Genomic DNA, 17,079 nt, shown 5'->3' with positions numbered 1-17,079 from the left:
GATAAAAGGGCATAAACAGCACCGGCTTGTATGGAGCTGGAGCGTCCAATATAAAGGCCAAAGGACCTGTGGGATCAGCCGGTTCACCACTAGGAGCCATGGTGTCAAAAGATATTAAACATGGCATTCAGAAATGTCCCCGGATCCGCTCCCGGAGTGGGGAAGGCATGATACCGCTGCTCCTCCTGTGGCGTCGGTGCCGGATTCTGAACATCCGACTGCGCTCCAGGTGAGAAGCGAGGACTTCCCTGAGGCTCAACCACCTCAAAGACTGACAGCACCGGAGAAGCCTGAGGACTCTGCTGTGGAGTCACCGTCGGACTCACCTTCCACGTTGCCGACTGGATGGAGACCGCGATCGAGACAGACTTCTAGCCGAATGACTCCGGGAATGATGTCGACGCCGTTTCTTGTGCAACTTCGAGGATTTTACGGAAGAAGACCTCAGATAACTGATGTCTTCCTTCACCTTGGCCAAAAATAATTTGGCCTCCCTCTTCTTGAGTGCTTTCAGGTTCATTTTCTGGCAGGACCCACACTCCACGTCGTGCTCAGAACTCAAACACACAGGCAATCATTGTTTGGATCGGTCACAGAGATGCGACCCCGCACTCCCGACAAGGTTTGAAACCGGATTTCCTAGGGGGAGACATTGTAACAACAATCAACACCTTCGACTACAGTAGCCTTTCCCAAGAACTAGGAGAAAACCGTTACGCTTCGAAGTCACAGAAAAAAGGGAACGGATGTCAGCACGCTGGCAAGGACCTTTTACTGCCACAATGACGTGAGTTGGAGTCGGCAATTGTGGGAAGAAAATTTCAGTTGAATGCTGGCGCATTGGGAGAATTCATAAGGTGAGGAATCCACAGGTAGTTGTATCCATCAGAACCACTGTTACTTCATTTGACTTAAATGTTCAAAATTCAAGATGTAAAAGGCACTGGCAGCAGATGGAACTGGCTAACCAGGCCCACATTCAATACAGAGGGTAAAATCCTAACCCCTTCTGTTAACTTCTGGTAATGAACAGTTGAAAGATGTACAGGGTCAACTGGCAACCTCTTATAAACACTGTACAAGTTAAAAATCTTTCACTAAAATGTAAACTGCTTTTCTGTCAGCAGTGCAACCTAATGGGGTAAACGTGTGCAACACAAACTAGAAGTAACTGTCCCTGGGCCAGGCAGCGACCACTAAGAAGCCACCAACCTGTGAAGATTCCTACATACATTTTCCAAAACATCTCTGAAACACACAGGGACCTTTATGGTAGGTTTTCCAAGCACAGACTGTAAATGTATTCCCTGCCAACCTAACCTTTGTCAAGAGTCTTTAAGCCATGACAATTGTTTTATCATTGGTTTTCTACTTAAACTGTGTTGAGTTAGAAAACAGTCCAAATATTTTGGGAAGATCTGATGGGTAGGTGGGTGGTTTTTCTGCAATGGCACAGAAGAGGAGCATCAGAAAGGAAACGGAGTGGAGGGCTGTTAAGAGACCTGATGGCACATATGCTGTGGAATGAAAAGGGATGCCAAGAAAACAGCCTTAGTTGTGAATGTGAAGACCAAGTATGGTAGCCTTAGAGTCAGGAACCACAGGAAGTCACTTGCGTACATCCCAAGCAGTGCAGCACACAGCAGCTGACTGGACACTGTAAAGGACACATTACAGGACCTACCTTAGCTCATCCTCTGTGCCGATCCGCTCAGGCAACTTCAGCTTAGAGTCTAGATTGTAGTATGTACCACCCACTTCCCGGATACAGATCCAATGCTGGCGCTTTAGCGGGAGCTTCACTGGCCCCCATGACAAGCTGGAGGGTAGGTTCATGATGAGACCTGTTACACTAGAGAGTGCAATGATACTCACATCCCTGTGGGAATGGAGGCAAAGGAAGAGTCTGTTAGGAACAGGGCATTTGAAAGTGAGCTAACAGATAAAAGACACAAAGAATGCATTTGTGGACAGTCAGTCCCAGTAGTAGGCACCAGTGGAGGGTACTGAAAAAGAAGCTTACCTGCAAACCTAAGCAGAGGCAATACCACAAAAAGCAACACAAGCTAACATAATTTTACGCCTATTCCTATATTTTACTCCAGAACTATACTCAAGTTCCCACTCCCAAAACACTAAGTAGTAAATACATTAACCCAATCATTGAGCAGCAACCACACAAAAAAAAAATCTATTAACCTACACATTGTCCAGAATTCACCCACCTGCATAAATGTGTATTAATCAGTGTTGCTGTGGGACACCAAAAACCGCTCTAGCAAAAATGTTCAAACCAGCCCCCTTCATCCCCATGCGCTCTCGCTTTAAATCCACCTGTTTTTTCTTTCCCTGCTCTCATTGCTTTCTCTCCAATTTCCTCCTCCCTTTTTTGAAGTACCCCTGTGCCTGCTGCAATTAACCTCGGGTGATAGGGAAAGTGAAAAAGGCACCAGGGCATCCTAGGCTTTACAAAACCGTACTCCTAGGGCCCCCACCCACTTGGGGAATGCCCAAAGGAATAAAAGACCTGTCCGACCCTAGTAAACTTACATCCATAGTAATCCAGAGTGGTCATACACCGCTATATCCTCAACCAGTATGCAGGCTCAAAGCCTCTATAAACTCCAGCACTAGTCAGTTTACCTACACAAAGCTGGAATCTCTGTATCTCACTGCTATAAACAAACTTAAAAATCCTGTACTGGTTTCGAGGTACACACCATAAATCCAAGCACCATTTTTAGTGGAAATAAACAGTAACTTTCGACATGGAGTGGAGCGAAACATCATATAGTAAGTTTACCCTATCCATTAATATTGACTTTCTAACCCCCGCCACAAAAACATCACAACAGTGCATTTTAATTAAATCAACACATGATGGTGAGCTTTCAGGGAGGGCTATGCCTGCGAGGCCCCAACAGATCTTAAACTTGCAGCATGTTATGTTACCTCCGTTTGTCCCACCACACTGCTTCATATCCTTTGGTCTGTAGTGCAGCCATGATGACGTTCACATCGTAGTTGCCATTTCCCAGCATGCTCTTCTTATGCGGAGTTACCATAGTGTTAGGAGAGAGCCTGTAAGTGGAGAAGAATAGCCTGTTTTTTTCAGAAGTGCTTGCTTCCCCTAAACTCAAGTGTTAGGTGTTCGTAAACCCTTGTATTTTCACTAACACCTCCTTTGCCCTCTAAAATAAAAGATTATTTCGTGCCACTAACACCATGCATTGGTAAGATGTCTTCAGACTCGTTCCAAGTATGCTGGACTCTAGTCACACCCTTCTGAAGAAGGTCTATTCTTTGGAGCATGCAATGATAAATTTGCATATGATGGGTCCTTTCTACAATAGCACATGAGCTAAACAAGAATGGAATACGAACAGGGGATTTGTGATTTGTTATATGGCTACTGACTACAATTCAGTTCTTCTGTAAACAATTACATTCTTTAGTATGAAACCATGTTGTGAATGTTACTAGTCCACTCAAATCAGTTAAATGTTCTGTGCCCTTCTGCGATCTCAGCCAATGCAATCAAAGAGATTATCATTGTCTTTACAGTTGCTTCAATACACTATGTGTATGCCTGCATAGACTAAGAAGACTCCATTAAAAAAAAAAAAAAAAGGATATGGATCATAAATTGTTCCAACATATCAATTTACAAGCATTTAAGCTGTCCAAAATGCACAGCGCTAGAACTGATCAAAAAGGTTTTAAAAATGCCAAAATTGCTTTCAGAAACTAAAACCTGCTTGCTACACAGAACTCAGGACAGGATTGCACAGAGGCCCCTACTTACAAGACTGGAAGACTGAATACTAAAGGACAACAGAACCAGTCCAGCTATTTTGAGGAATCTTGCTCAGTACAAAACTGCTTGTGAAGTATGGAGGATCTCAGAGGCCTTAGTAATGTAATGTTTTATTTCCACCCATGTTACGGAGGACTAGATCAGCAAGCTATAACCCCACAGCAGCAAGAAGACTACAGGCTCAAAACTGGAAATGCTAAAACACTCTTCCACTCTAAACCTCGCACTGAAAGCTAGAAGTAAAGGTCACGCTTTTAATGCTGTCTGTATTTAACCACAGACTCCATCTTAACCACCGACTCCTTTTTATGCTTAGCTCTGCTTCAAATGCCGTCACACCGGTGGTGCAGGTATTTTTCCATGCACAGCAGTTTTTTTTTTTTACAAAGAACATGTTTTCGCTCTTCTTACCAGAGAAGGGAACATATTGTGGGGAATGCAAAGGTGTTAAGAGTGAACCAGGATGAGAATGTTTATAGCAGAGAAGGGTATGGCTCCATCTAGGATATACATATTGGGATCTAGCCAATTCTTTTGTGTATTTTCAACACAGACCAAGTACAGCCAGCGCTTGAATTTCACAACTTACTTGAAGGGAGGGGGAAGGTTACCAGAACCTTCCTCATGGTTTTGTTTAAGGTGGGGAAACTTGGCGCGGAGGTGTAAGGAACTCATTGTGCAGGTGGACACGCTGCTCATGAGTCCCATTGGGGACTATTTCTCCTGTCTCAGCAGTCCAGGGTGCCACAACTTGACGTTGGCAAGGACAAGGATGATGTTAGCTTCGATCCCCCTGGTGATGGCATTTTTAATTCTTATCTAGCTTTGCTGTGTGCATGCGTAATAAATATATATAATTTTTTTTCACTGCATATATATTCATTGTTGATGTATTGCACTTACTGTACTTATATTGATCAACTGCTGTGAATATTTTATTATTTGCACGTTTTACTGCATTCAAGTTAAATGCTCACGTTAATATTTTATTATGCCCTTGTTTGAGACCTGGGAAGTGCCTTAAAAAAATTCATAACTCAGACTAAGAGTGCTGCATTCTTTAGCCTTGTTCCCTCATAGTTTGAAGCAAAGCAGAACAACGCTTCACAGTGTGAAAATAACGGTTTACTCAAGGGACTTTTTCATTATCCAGTTAATATCTACTTTTACCTTTAATGGCCAAGGGCATACTGTATTCTGCAGTTAATACTGGAATTAATGTTGATGCACCCAATACATTCATATACACGAACAAAGTTCCATCACCATTATTAGATTCCCTGTCGTGAACTCTCCATCAACCCCGGCACAAAGGTACCTGGTCAGGCAGGCTCCGAGACCTAGGCCTGAGGTTACTGACTGACAGGTCACAGGTGGGGGGGAATACATAGCCAGCAGACAAATGTGCATACAGGAAACTTATGTCAGATCCCACAGACAGGTGCAGCAACACCACAATAGTCCAGAAGACTGGTCTCAATAAAACACACATGGCCACACTGGTGCGTGCATTCCCCAAACCACCCTAATGTTAGATGTCACAATAGTTAGGAACACTTAGCCAATCAGAACGCAGCACAGCACACGCAGCACAGCACACGCACCCCTCAGACAGGATATCTGGACACTGTGTCCACCACGCAAGGTCGAGGCCTACCTGCATTTGTTATCAGAACATTATTTGTGACTCCATGACAACTGTTCGTATTCTTAACGAAGAAAGGAATGTTTTAATTACTTTATGGTACTCAGAAAAATGTATAAAACACCACTCCAAACTGATGTCTATTGAGACAGTCCTCATATCCCAGTTCTTTAACTGCTCTCCTGGCCATAATGTTTAATTAAACAAACCGTTCCTCTTTTGCCAAAAACCTCTTGTCTTCAGTTTTTTTAAGGTAAATTCACATTTGAGCAACATTTTGGCGAGTGAGATAGGAGCGGATTGGTTACTCGGACCCGACTGCGACCGAAGGAAAGGAAACACCACCGGATTCATATTTCTGCAACAAGAAAGGTGAGCAGATGCAACAATTGATTGGAAATTCTGCTGAATCCGTGGTGCAGAGGTCCATTCTGCAGCTGCTGTTAGAAGGATAAGAGACCACACCAGTGCCTTACCCATAGGCATATGTCAAACTAGGAAAACCCGTCACCTGCAGATATCCCCTTCCCCCCCCCCTCAAAGTCGGCATGCTAGAAAAAAGTGAATATTGTTTGTTTTTTTCGCTTGAACCGCTGTGTGTAATACAGATGGTATGCTTGTCCCATGGGTGTGACACAGGGTTGATCACTTGGACCGCTGGGCATGACACAGATGATATGTATTGGCCCCAGGTGTGATAGAGGGCTATCATCTTGGTTTTAAGAGGTGTCTATGGCTTGGACCACTGGGCATGATGCAGAAGGAACGCATAGGCACTGGGTGTGATATAGAACACTCACCTCAACCCTGTTAGACTAAATAGGTTGTTTCAGTGCTACAGATTTCTAAACACCGTTAGTATCTCAAAGAAGTGAGAGGTGTGTTGGCTTGGACTGCTGGGCGTGACACAGATGGTACGCATGACCTCTAGGTGTAACATAGGGTGTGGTTCGGACATTAGGAAACAAGAACGATTGGGATCCAGGAGATTAGGCATAGCTTGTATTAGGCAAAGAAGGGCCTATGGCTATTGAAGTTATTCCTTTCAATCTCCGCATAAGTTGTTGCTATATCTGCCCCAGAGATTACCAGGCTCACTTAGTCCCGGGTACCGAGCAGAGCTTCCCCTGGTCACAGGATAGCATGCACTAGGAGCTGGCTAAGGTATTTTTTACAAAATCTGCCCTTTACATTTTTGTGCTTTGTCAGTTTTCCTTTGTGCCAGTTGAAATGGTGTCAATTTGATATTGTGATACTGGTAAATTAATGTAACTGTGTTTGTCTTAATTATTATGTTTTGTCAATGATTTAATGTGCTATGAAGGCATTGCTGATTCTCACAAATTCCTATTTGATACCAAAGTAAGGCTCACTATTTTGATGCCAAATTTCATGTTGTTTGAACAATTGCACTTTTTCCTAGGTTAGATCTAGTAATTTCTGTGTACATATTTCCCCCACTACCAGAGAACAAGGAATCCCTTTGTACATACTTCCCCACCACAAGAGTACAACTTAAAATTCAAAAAAAAAAAAGAAAAGCTAGACGCATATAATTAAAGATTCCGTAAACAAGCATTAAAGCTAGAAGTGCAACTGTCCCCCTAAAGCCTACCCAAATTTATAATGGAATTGCCACTAAAGCATATGCAGACTAGGTTCCCTACACAGGTTAAAAAGATTGACAAGCTTTGCCACGAATGAGAGAGTCTGACAGTCAGTCTCTCTCACACTCAGTCTCTCTCACACTCAGTCTCTCTCACACTCAGTCTCTCTCTCTCACACTCAGTCTCTCTCTCTCACACTCACACTCAGTCTCACTCTCTCACACTCACACTCAGTCTCACTCTCTCACTCTCACACTCAGTCTCACTCTCTCACTCTCACACTCAGTCTCTCTCACACTCACTCAGTCACTCTCACTCTCACTCAGTCACTCTCACTCTCACTCAGTCACTCTCACTCAGTCTCTCTCACTCTCACACTCACTCAGTCTCTCTCACTCTCACACTCACTCAGTCTCTCTCACTCTCACACTCACTCAGTCTCTCTCACTCTCACACTCACTCAGTCTCTCTCACTCTCACACTCACTCAGTCTCTCTCACTCTCACACTCACTCAGTCTCTCTCACTCTCACACTCACTCAGTCTCTCTCACTCTCACACTCACTCAGTCTCTCTCACTCTCACACTCACTCAGTCTCTCTCACTCTCACACTCACTCAGTCTCTCTCACTCTCACACTCACTCAGTCTCTCTCACTCTCACACTCACTCAGTCTCTCTCACTCTCACACTCACTCAGTCTCTCTCACTCTCACACAGTCTCTCTCACTCTCACTCAGTCTCTCTCACACTCACTCAGTCACACACTCACTCAGTCTCTCTCTCTCTCTCTCTCTCTCTCTCTCTCTCTCTCTCTCTCCCCTCTCTCTCTCTCTCCCTCCCTCCCCTCACCCTCACCTCTCCCACCCCTCTCCTCCCCTCCCCTCCCCTCCCCCCCCTCCCCTCCCCCCCTGGCCAAAGGCGGGAACCTTTGACACCAAAATAATTAAGCACACGAGAAGACATATACAAATAAAATACAAATGGCAAAAGAAGGATCAAAGAAAAGCATTACTAGAGTTATGAGCCATTTTCGAGGAGGCCCAGGCCAAAAACGCTAACCCGCAATCAAGAAGCAAGGCATCCACACCTCCCACGATATATGCAGGAATGGAGGTGATCTCCCTGATGCCTGCTAACCCCGCATTAGGAGACACAAATCAGTCAGTCAAGGGAGCCCATCGAACCTCAGTGGCATGCGGAACACACACTTCGACTGGTTCCAGGGAACACACCCAAATGACAGGGAGATTCATATTGATTCTGGACAGTGAGACAACTAACAGAGGTGAGGAGAGGGGTTCCAGCCCTCCGGGATCTGAAGTCGAGAGGTAGCTACAGGGTATGCTCAAGCAGCCAAAGAAACAGTAGAAAATGAGTTTGAGGGCAGATCTCAACTGAGAAGAACAAATAGCACATAGGTCAGAACGGAGGCAATCTTCGTGGGATTTAGGGGGGTGGGGGGGGAGAAGAAAAGCGAGAGAGAAGAGCAGCGCACTCTCCACCGGAGGAGAGCTGCGGTTGAGGAAGAATCTGAGGTAGGATTAGAGAAGAGACTTTCGACTGGTGTCCATGCCTCATTAGAGCACCAACAAAGGAAATTAAAGACCAAAGTAGCCTGGTGCAAACTCAGCTCAGACATGAGTGAACCAAGATGGCACTTTTGCATGCGTACAAGGAGAGCAGCGACAAAGACTTCCGCTGCTCCTCCCGAACGCACAGGACAGATAAACTAACCCCATGCAAGATAGCAGCTTAAGGGAAAGGCAAGATCTTTGCACAACCATTGGGTCACCTGCTAGCCCAGTGGACTGAAGAAGTGACCAGTATAGTAGACCCTGGCCAGAGGAGAGATCCTTCGAGCTAGAGGACATGGCTGTTGCGGAAGACTGCATCAGGCATGGAGGGGGAGATTGCAAGTGGAACTTCCCTTCCATACAGGACTGTCTAAGGAAATGGGAACGCTGTGCTGAGGAAAAATCAGTGGAGGTGCCCAAAACAAGAATATGCCCATTACTGCAGAAGAGCACATCAGGGACCATCTATGTGCCCTGGGCTCACATGGACAAGGAGCGGCTAAGAGCCAAACTTTCCCCTTTGCTGGAGGGGGGGGCAGGGAAAAGGATCTCATGCTTTGAGAAGAACACTGCAGGAATAACCCTAGTGATAGGTGATGTTGAAAGTCTGCTAAGTAGTATTATCGGAGAGCAGACTAACATTATTCGCACAAGGTTGCATCCCAGCAATCACAATGACAACACCGAGCATGACGGGGCCACATTCAATTCATACAGGCACTAAGGCCCTCATTACAACCCTGGCGGTCGGTGTTAAAGCGGCAGTAATACCAACAGGCCGGCGGTAAAAGAAAAGAAGAACAAAAAAAAAAGGGGGGGGGGGTCACGACCACAGCAGAAACCGCCAATACAGACAGCCGCTTTAACACTCCGACCGCAATGGTGGTAACAACAAACACTGCGGCGGTAACCGCCAACAGACAGGTGGAAGACAATGTACCAACCACCCCATCACAATCCGCCAGCTTTCCGGGGTCGTACCAATGCCATCAAAAGCATGGCAGAAACAGGACTTGGAAGGGAAACCACTCACCGCTCGACACAAACGAAGAACCAGGACACCATGGAGCCAGAGCTGCAGGTTCTGCCCATGCTGGTCTACCTTCTCATCTACCAGGAATACGAAAGGCGGCGGTGACGACCACGGTGAGTATGGCACCTAGTACCCAGGGGAGAAGAAAAAAAAAAAGAAAAAAAAAAAAAGGAGTGACACACACGCGTGCAACACCCCCACCCCCAACACCATACACACAAAAACATGCATCAACATTACATTTACACCCCATAACCCCCCTGGAAGAACACAAGGACAAAAGGAATAGTGTCAAATCAGTGATATATTAGAAATAGGCAGTTATACATAATAAACAGAAAAACAGTATTTACAAAAATATAAAATATGTACATAGGGCAGTACACATTGTCCATTCAAAATGTCCGTGGGCCACTGGGCCAAGCCCACCATTGACTCCTGCCTCAATACGGAGAGAACACTGCAGGGGCATCAGGTCGAAAACACACAGGCACCTCAGGGGCATTGCGAAGAGGGGGCACCTCAGCTGGAAGATGGAATAATGCCACTGCTCCTCGAGGGGGCTCCATGCCCACTGCTTGGTCCTGGGGAGTGCAAAGCCACAGTCTCGCTAGTATGTGCCTTTCTCCACTGGTTCTGGAGGGGGCTTTGTGCCCAGTTTGCTTCATCCTGCCAAGGATTGGGTGAGTGGATGCCTTTCTCCACTGGTTCTGGAGGGGGCTTTGTGCCCAGTGTGCTTCATCCTGCCAAGGATTGGGTGAGTAGATGCATATCACAACTGGTTCTGGAGGGGGCCTTGTGCCCAGTGATGCAACACTTGGGGTGTGGCAGTACACAGTCCCTCACCTGGGTGTCTGAGGCATGAGTTTTCCAGGGACCAGGTTGCATGATAGTCCATGGAGGCAGGGCTAGACTCCATCCTGTGGCGGCTAAGGCTGCATGCTGGTTGTAGTGCCGGTGCGGGTGGAGGTGCTACCAGTGTTGGTGGGAGGCTCCAGCCCTTCTCCTGCAGCCTCGGACGGCTGCCCACTGGGGCTGCTGCTGCTGGTAATGGTGCTGCTGTCAGCAGTGCAGGTGGCGGTGCTTGCGGCGGGGCTGCTGGCGGTGCTGGCCGTGGTGCAGGTGCTGCCAGTGGTGGGTGGACGCCCCAACCCTTCTCCTGCAGCCCCGGACAGCTGCCCACTGGGCCTGTGGCTGCTGACAGTAGTGGCGATTGCGGCGGTGCAGGTGGCGGTGCTAGCCTCGGTTGTGCCTCTGACGGCTGAAGTGCCTTGCCTGTTTTTTTCTGCCCCTTCTTAACCTTGGCAGATGGTGGTGTCACCTTGGGTCTGGCAGCTGGAGTCTTTGAGGTGGCCTTGCTGGGTGGTTGGTGCTCCTTCCCCTTGCTGCATGCTGTCCCCCTCCTCACCTTGGCAGGTGGCGGAATGTTTTTGTCCTTGGCAGGTGTTGGTGGCACACCGGCTGGGCCGACGGGTGCCCCCTTTGCACCTCTGTTAGCTGCAGGAACCACAGCGGACGTCGACTTGGTGGCTGAGGTGCTGGGCTGGGTTCTGGACACCCTGGCCTGAGGGAAAGGACAGGGGGCGGGGTAGGGAAGAGGTCAGTTTGCCAGGAAAAGCTTCTTAGAGACACTGGGGTGGGAAGAGGGAGAGGGTTTGGGAGTGGAGGAAGAGGGAGTGGTTTTAGGAGGTGTCTGTCTGCTGTGTTTGGGTGCAGGTGCATGGGCTGGATGCTGTTGTGAGGTGGATGGCTGTTGGGTCGGTGCTTGTGTTTGTGTACTTTGGGAGGAGGGGTCACAGACACACTGGGAGAGGACACAGGGGACGCCTCCATGGATGTGGGGGCGGTGACTGCCAGTGAGGGGTGTGTCCTGATGGGTGTGCTGGTGATGGAGGTAGTGGATGAGGATGTAGTGCATGCAGGTGTGAGTGGAGACGCTACTGGGAGGGAGGTGGATGACGAGGCGGAGGTGGACACAGTGGAGGCAGTGGATGTTGGTGTGTCTGCATTGGGATGGTGCTCGTGTGAATGCCTGTGTGATGAAGTGTGGTGCTTGTGTTTGCCTGAGCCACTTCTGTGTGTTGCTTTGGGTGAATGCTGGTCTGAAGGTGTGCTTGGGATAGGCTGGGGTTGAGGGGATTGGGACTGGGTAGAGGAAGTTGGAGGGGGGAGGCTAGAGACCCGGACAATGGCTGCCATCAGGGAGGAGGCCAGAGCCTGAAATGCTCTCTGTTCGGCTGCCACACCAGAGTGAACGCCCTCCAGTTATGCATTTGTTTGTTGAAAATGCCTCTCGACACCCTGGATGGCTTTCAGAATGGTTGACTGCCCAACAGAGAGGAATCTAAGGAGGTCAATAGCCTCCTCACTGAGGGCAGCAGGGCTGACTGGGGCAGGGCCTGAGGTGCCTGGGGCGAAGGAGATGCCCACTCTCCTGGGTGAGCGGGCACAGGAAACACCCTGAGGGGCTGCTGGGAGGGCAGTGCTGGTGGGGGGTTGGTGGCTGTACCTGTTGTTGGGGTGGGTACAGAGGTGTCCCCCACTGCCAGGGAGCATCCATCAGAGGAGTCGCAGCTGTCTGTGGTGGCCCCTCATGTCCCCGTCGTGGTGCTCCCCTCGCCCTCTGTCCCACTGGTGCCCTCACCCTCGGTGGATTTGGCCTCCAGGCCCATGTGGGATGCAGCTCCCTTTGTCGCCAGTGCCTCTGCTCCTCCGCCAGATGATGCTAATGCACACAAGGACAGGATGACAAAACAAAAAAAGGGTGGGGAGACAGAGGATACACTTGGTCAATGCCAGCAACACCACCACCGTTGGTGTACACAACAATCAGGGAGCAGCCCTATGCACTAGGCCATGCACTATCAGTTACTGAGATGGTCACCAGCCCATGGGGTACAATGCCTACCTCCAATCAGCTGCACACCTGAAACCCACAGGACCCTGCGCGGTAGTAGATACCCACTAACACCATTGGGGTAGGAGTGCTCCAGAGCCTGCCCAACAAGGGACCTACCCTGCCTTCTTCTCCCTGGCCTAGAGGAACCCACAGCTCACATCCCCCCCCCCCACCCAGGTAACCCTTAACGCATGCAAGTCAGGATTCAGAATCTGTATTCACCCCCTTGTGGCTGCTGCGATGCCTTCAAGCGCCCATCCAACTCCGGATAAGCCACCGCCAGGATGCGGAACATCAGGGGGGCCATAGTGCGACGAGCACCCCTTTCTCGTTGGGAGGCCAGCCCCAGCTGGGCCTCAGCCGTCTTCTTTGCCCAGTGGCGCAGGTCCTCCCCACCGTTTGCGGCAGTGGGTGCTCCGCCTGTGATAGACCCCCAGGGTCCGCACCTCCTTGGCGATGGCACGCCAAATACCCTTTTTCTGGTGGGCGCTGGCCTGCATGGAAAAGATAGCAGAAAAGGGAATTAGTCAACCGTCCGGACCGTCACACTCATGGCCCACCAGATCCCTCCCATCCCCTGGCGCACATACATGGACCACCATACATGCATGTGAAGCTGTGTTCTCCACATTAATAGAGATAAAAAAAAAATTAAAAAAAGAAAGACCACCATACATGCAGCACTCTGGCCAGGACACCTCTGCCCCCCCCCCCCCAACATGTGGTTTTTACACACACACACACACACACACACACACACACACACACACACACAGAGCAATCCCTACATTCATGGCCTACGCCTCATGCTTACAGTGTACTCACCTGTTTGTCTGGAGGACCGTAGAGTAACGTGTACTGGGGTAGGACCCCATCCACCAGTTTCTCCTACTCCTCCGCAGTGAAGGCAGGGGCCCTTTCCCCAGACACATGAGCCAGTGTCGCTTCCAGAGAGGTCACAGCAGCACTTGCAGTGTAGGTTCTCTCCTGTTGAAGGTCAGGTAGCAAGTGAGTGAACAGATAGAAAATGGCGGTCACGTCCGTGGCGGTGCGTGCCGTCACCGCCGGCGTACATCGCCATTGGCTCCTGGAACCCTTAGGGCCCAATGATAACCAGTGCGAAGTTGCGCGGCGGTCTTCGACCGCCTACCGCAACGGCGCACAATGCTAGCGGGATTACCTCATTTCCACTTGTCCCTCCTCACAGGTCAGGCAGCCGCCATTTCAGGGGGGCAACAAGGCATGGCAACTAACTGCGTCACAGCAGACACTGGCACAGCAACTGATTTTTGGATTCACATATTGGTTCTGTAAAGGAAAAAATGCATTATTAGTGCAAGAGATGTGTGTATATGACTCACTGATCACAGTTTTCTTCCATAGGCTTCTACCGCTGAGGCTGAATATGAGATGGCAGCATCCACTGGTGTACAGACCCCTGGTGGACGTTGCGACAATTGAGGACAGACACATTATCGTAACCTACAGACTTGATCGGGTCACAATCCAAGAACTGTGTGCCCAATTGGAGCAAGACCTGATGTCAGCTATCCGCCAGCCCAGAGGAATATCCCACCCCCCCCCCCCCAATCTAGTGCAGGTCCTGTCAGTGCTCCATTTCCTGGCAAGGGGCTCATCCCAAACTACAATGGCCATGGCATCAGGGATGTCTCAGCCAATGTTCTCAAACGTGTTGACCAGAGTGTTGTCAGCCCTGCTGAAACACATGCGCAGCTACATCATATTCCCTGAGGTGGAGGATTTGGCCACAGTGAAAGCTGAATTTTATGCCCTGGGACATATCCCCAACATCATTGGTGCCACAGATGGTACACATGTGGCATTTGTTCCTCCCCCCCCCCCCCCCCCGAAAAATGAACAGGAATAGAAAAAGCTAACACTCTATGAATGTGCAGATGGTGTGTTTGGCGGACCAGTACATCTCCCATGTGAATGCCAAGTATCCTCGTGCTGTGCATGACACCTTTATCTTGAGGAATAGCAGCATCCCATATGTAATGTGCCAACTCCATAGGCACCGGTATGGCTAATAGGTGAGCTCAAGGTCTTCACCCAGTGTAATTAGGAGGGTATGGGGTTGTCCCTAAGAGTTAGTGTGTGTCTAACAGTTGTCCCTCGATATTTGCAGGTGACTCTGGTTACCCCAACCTCTCATGGCTACTGACCCGAGTGAGGAATGCCAGGACAAGGGCAGAGGAACGTTACAATGAGGCACATGGGCGAACAAGGTGGATAATTGAAAGAACCTTCGACCTCCGGAAGGCCAGGTTCAGGTGCCTCCATCCTTTACTACTCACCCAAGAAGGTGTGCCAGATTATCGTTGCACAACCTGGCCTTGGACGCCAGGTGCCTTTTCTGCAGGGGGATGAGCCTGGAGATGGTCTTGTGGCAGCGGTGGAGCCTGTGGACAGTGAGGAAGAGGAGGCAGAGGAAGAAGATGTGGACAACAGAAGTAATTTAATACAGCAGTACTTCAAGTGACACACAGGTAAGACACTGTAACTTCAATTTACATTTCAGTTTTCTGTTGGACATTGTACATGGTAGCCTGATTTCCCTGTGTCTATGGCCACTTACTGTACCCTTTGGCATCTCTATTTTCAGATCTCTGTGGCCCACTCTGACTCCTGGTGTGTTTACTGCTGCCCACTAAAGGTCCTTCCGATGAAAATTAACTGTAAATATGACTTGCTATGCTAATGTTGTACTAATACATAGCTGAATCATTTGACAGACTAGATTTGTATTTGTTCCAAGGGTGTTTATTTAAGTGCTCATAAGTAGAGGGGGGTGTTGAATGGGATGGAGTGATGGTGGAGGAAAGTCCAGGGTAGAGTCAAGCCTATTTTTATCACAGGTACATTGTCCAAGGGGGCATAGGAAGTGGAGCAATGGCAGTTCAAGGTGGACAGGGTGATAGAGTGAGAGAGAAGGTTGACAATCAGGAAAGTCCTATTTCCTGGCGGAGGTCTTGGCAATGTTCTCTGGCTTCTGCCTGGATCGCGAGGACCATTTGCGGGGTGGTTCTCCTTCTGCAGGGGGCGGGGTGCTGGTGGCCTATTGGTCCTGTGGCGGGGCCTCCTGTCCACCTGCGCCGGCAGCGGTGGAGGGCTGTTTTTCGGTGTGGCTAGTGTCAGGGGCCCGTTGTTGTGCCACTGCCTCCCTCTTGGTCTTGCCCATGTCTGCCAGCACCCCTGCAATGGTGACCAGGGTGGTGTAGATGTTTTTTTTAGGTCATCCCTGATCCCCAGGTACTGTCCCTCCTGCAACCACTAGGTCTCCTGCAACTTGTACAGTATCTGGCCCATGGTCTCCTGGGATTGGTGGTATACTCCCAGGATGTTGGTGAGTGCCTCCTGGAGATTCAGTTCCCTGGGGCTGTACTCCCCCCTGTCGCGCAGCAGTCCTCCCAGCTTCCCTGTTGTCCTGTGCCTCTGTCCCCTGAACAGTGTGCCCACTGCCACTGACCTCAGGTCCCTGATCGTCCTGGGTTTGTGGGGTTGCCTGGGGTCCCTGTAGTGGTGTACACACTGCTGATTGACGTGTCCTGGGGACAGTGGCATGGGCCCGCTGGGTGGGTGCTGTGCTAGTGTTTCCTGAGGGGTGGACTCTGTGGTGGGTTGGGACTGTGGCAAGGTAACCAACTGTCCGGAGGTCCCTGATGGGCCAGGTTGGTCATCCTGATCCCAGCGTGCACAGCTGCCGTCGTCATTGTGGGCCTCTTCTGGGGTGGGGGGGGGGCTGACGATAACTGGATGTTGCTGGCAACTCCTCTCCGGTGACGTTGAGTAGGGGTCCTGTGGGGATGAGAATGCAGTGTTATTGTATCTGCGTGTGCCATCTGGTGCATGGGTGTGTTTCCCTCTGGTTGTGATAGCCCTGTCAGCTTTGCCTTGTGTGTGGTGATTTTGTGGGCTAGATGATTCTCTCTAATGGGCATGCTGTGATGATGGGTGTCCATGCAGGTCTGTGATGGGGGTCCATGGATTGGCGTTACATGCAGGGCTTGGTTTTGGGATGGGTGGGTTGTGATAGTGGGGTATATGTGAGGTGGTGGAGCGATGGGGGTGAGGGTAGGAATTTGTGATGGCATGCAGGTAGGATGGGGGATATAATAGTAAAGATTTGACTTACCAGAGTCCAATCCTCCTGCTAATCCTGCGAGGCCCCCAGGATGCATTATTGCCAAGACTTGCTCCTCCCATGTTGTTAGTTGTGGGGGAGGAGGTGGCGGTCCACCGCCAGTCCTCTGTACTGCTACCTGGTGTCTTGCAACCACAGAACGTACCTTCCCCCGTAGGTCATTCTACCTCTTCCTGAGGTCATCCCTTGTTCTTGGATGCTGTCCCACAGTGTTGATCCTGTCCACTATTCTCCGACATAGCTCCATCTTCCTAGCAATGGACATCTGTTGCACCTGTGATCCGAATAGCTGTGGCTCTACCCGGTCTGTCAGATCCATCATAGATCCGATCAGAATA

The 17,079-nt window shown here is 49.4% G+C and overlaps 1 protein-coding gene across 2 annotated transcripts in view; it reads right to left on the bottom strand.

The window, feature by feature from the left end:
* Positions 1-17,079, bottom strand: part of JOSD1 (Josephin domain containing 1) — an 85,361-nt gene that overhangs the window by 11,504 nt on the left and 56,778 nt on the right. For both annotated transcript variants that reach the window (XM_069231316.1, XM_069231315.1), the window contains exons 3-4: positions 2,953-3,081; positions 1,685-1,879 (exon numbers count right to left, since the gene is read on the bottom strand). In XM_069231316.1, coding sequence (XP_069087417.1) covers positions 1,685-1,879; positions 2,953-3,081 — 324 coding nt within the window. The remainder of the gene's footprint in view (positions 1-1,684; positions 1,880-2,952; positions 3,082-17,079) is intronic.

This window comes from Pleurodeles waltl, chromosome 4_2 (genome assembly GCF_031143425.1).
Source record: "Pleurodeles waltl isolate 20211129_DDA chromosome 4_2, aPleWal1.hap1.20221129, whole genome shotgun sequence".
Taxonomy (NCBI): Eukaryota; Metazoa; Chordata; class Amphibia; order Caudata; family Salamandridae; genus Pleurodeles; species Pleurodeles waltl.
The sequence above is the reverse complement of the archived record's forward strand: the minus strand, read 5'-3'. Positions and strand labels throughout refer to the sequence as shown.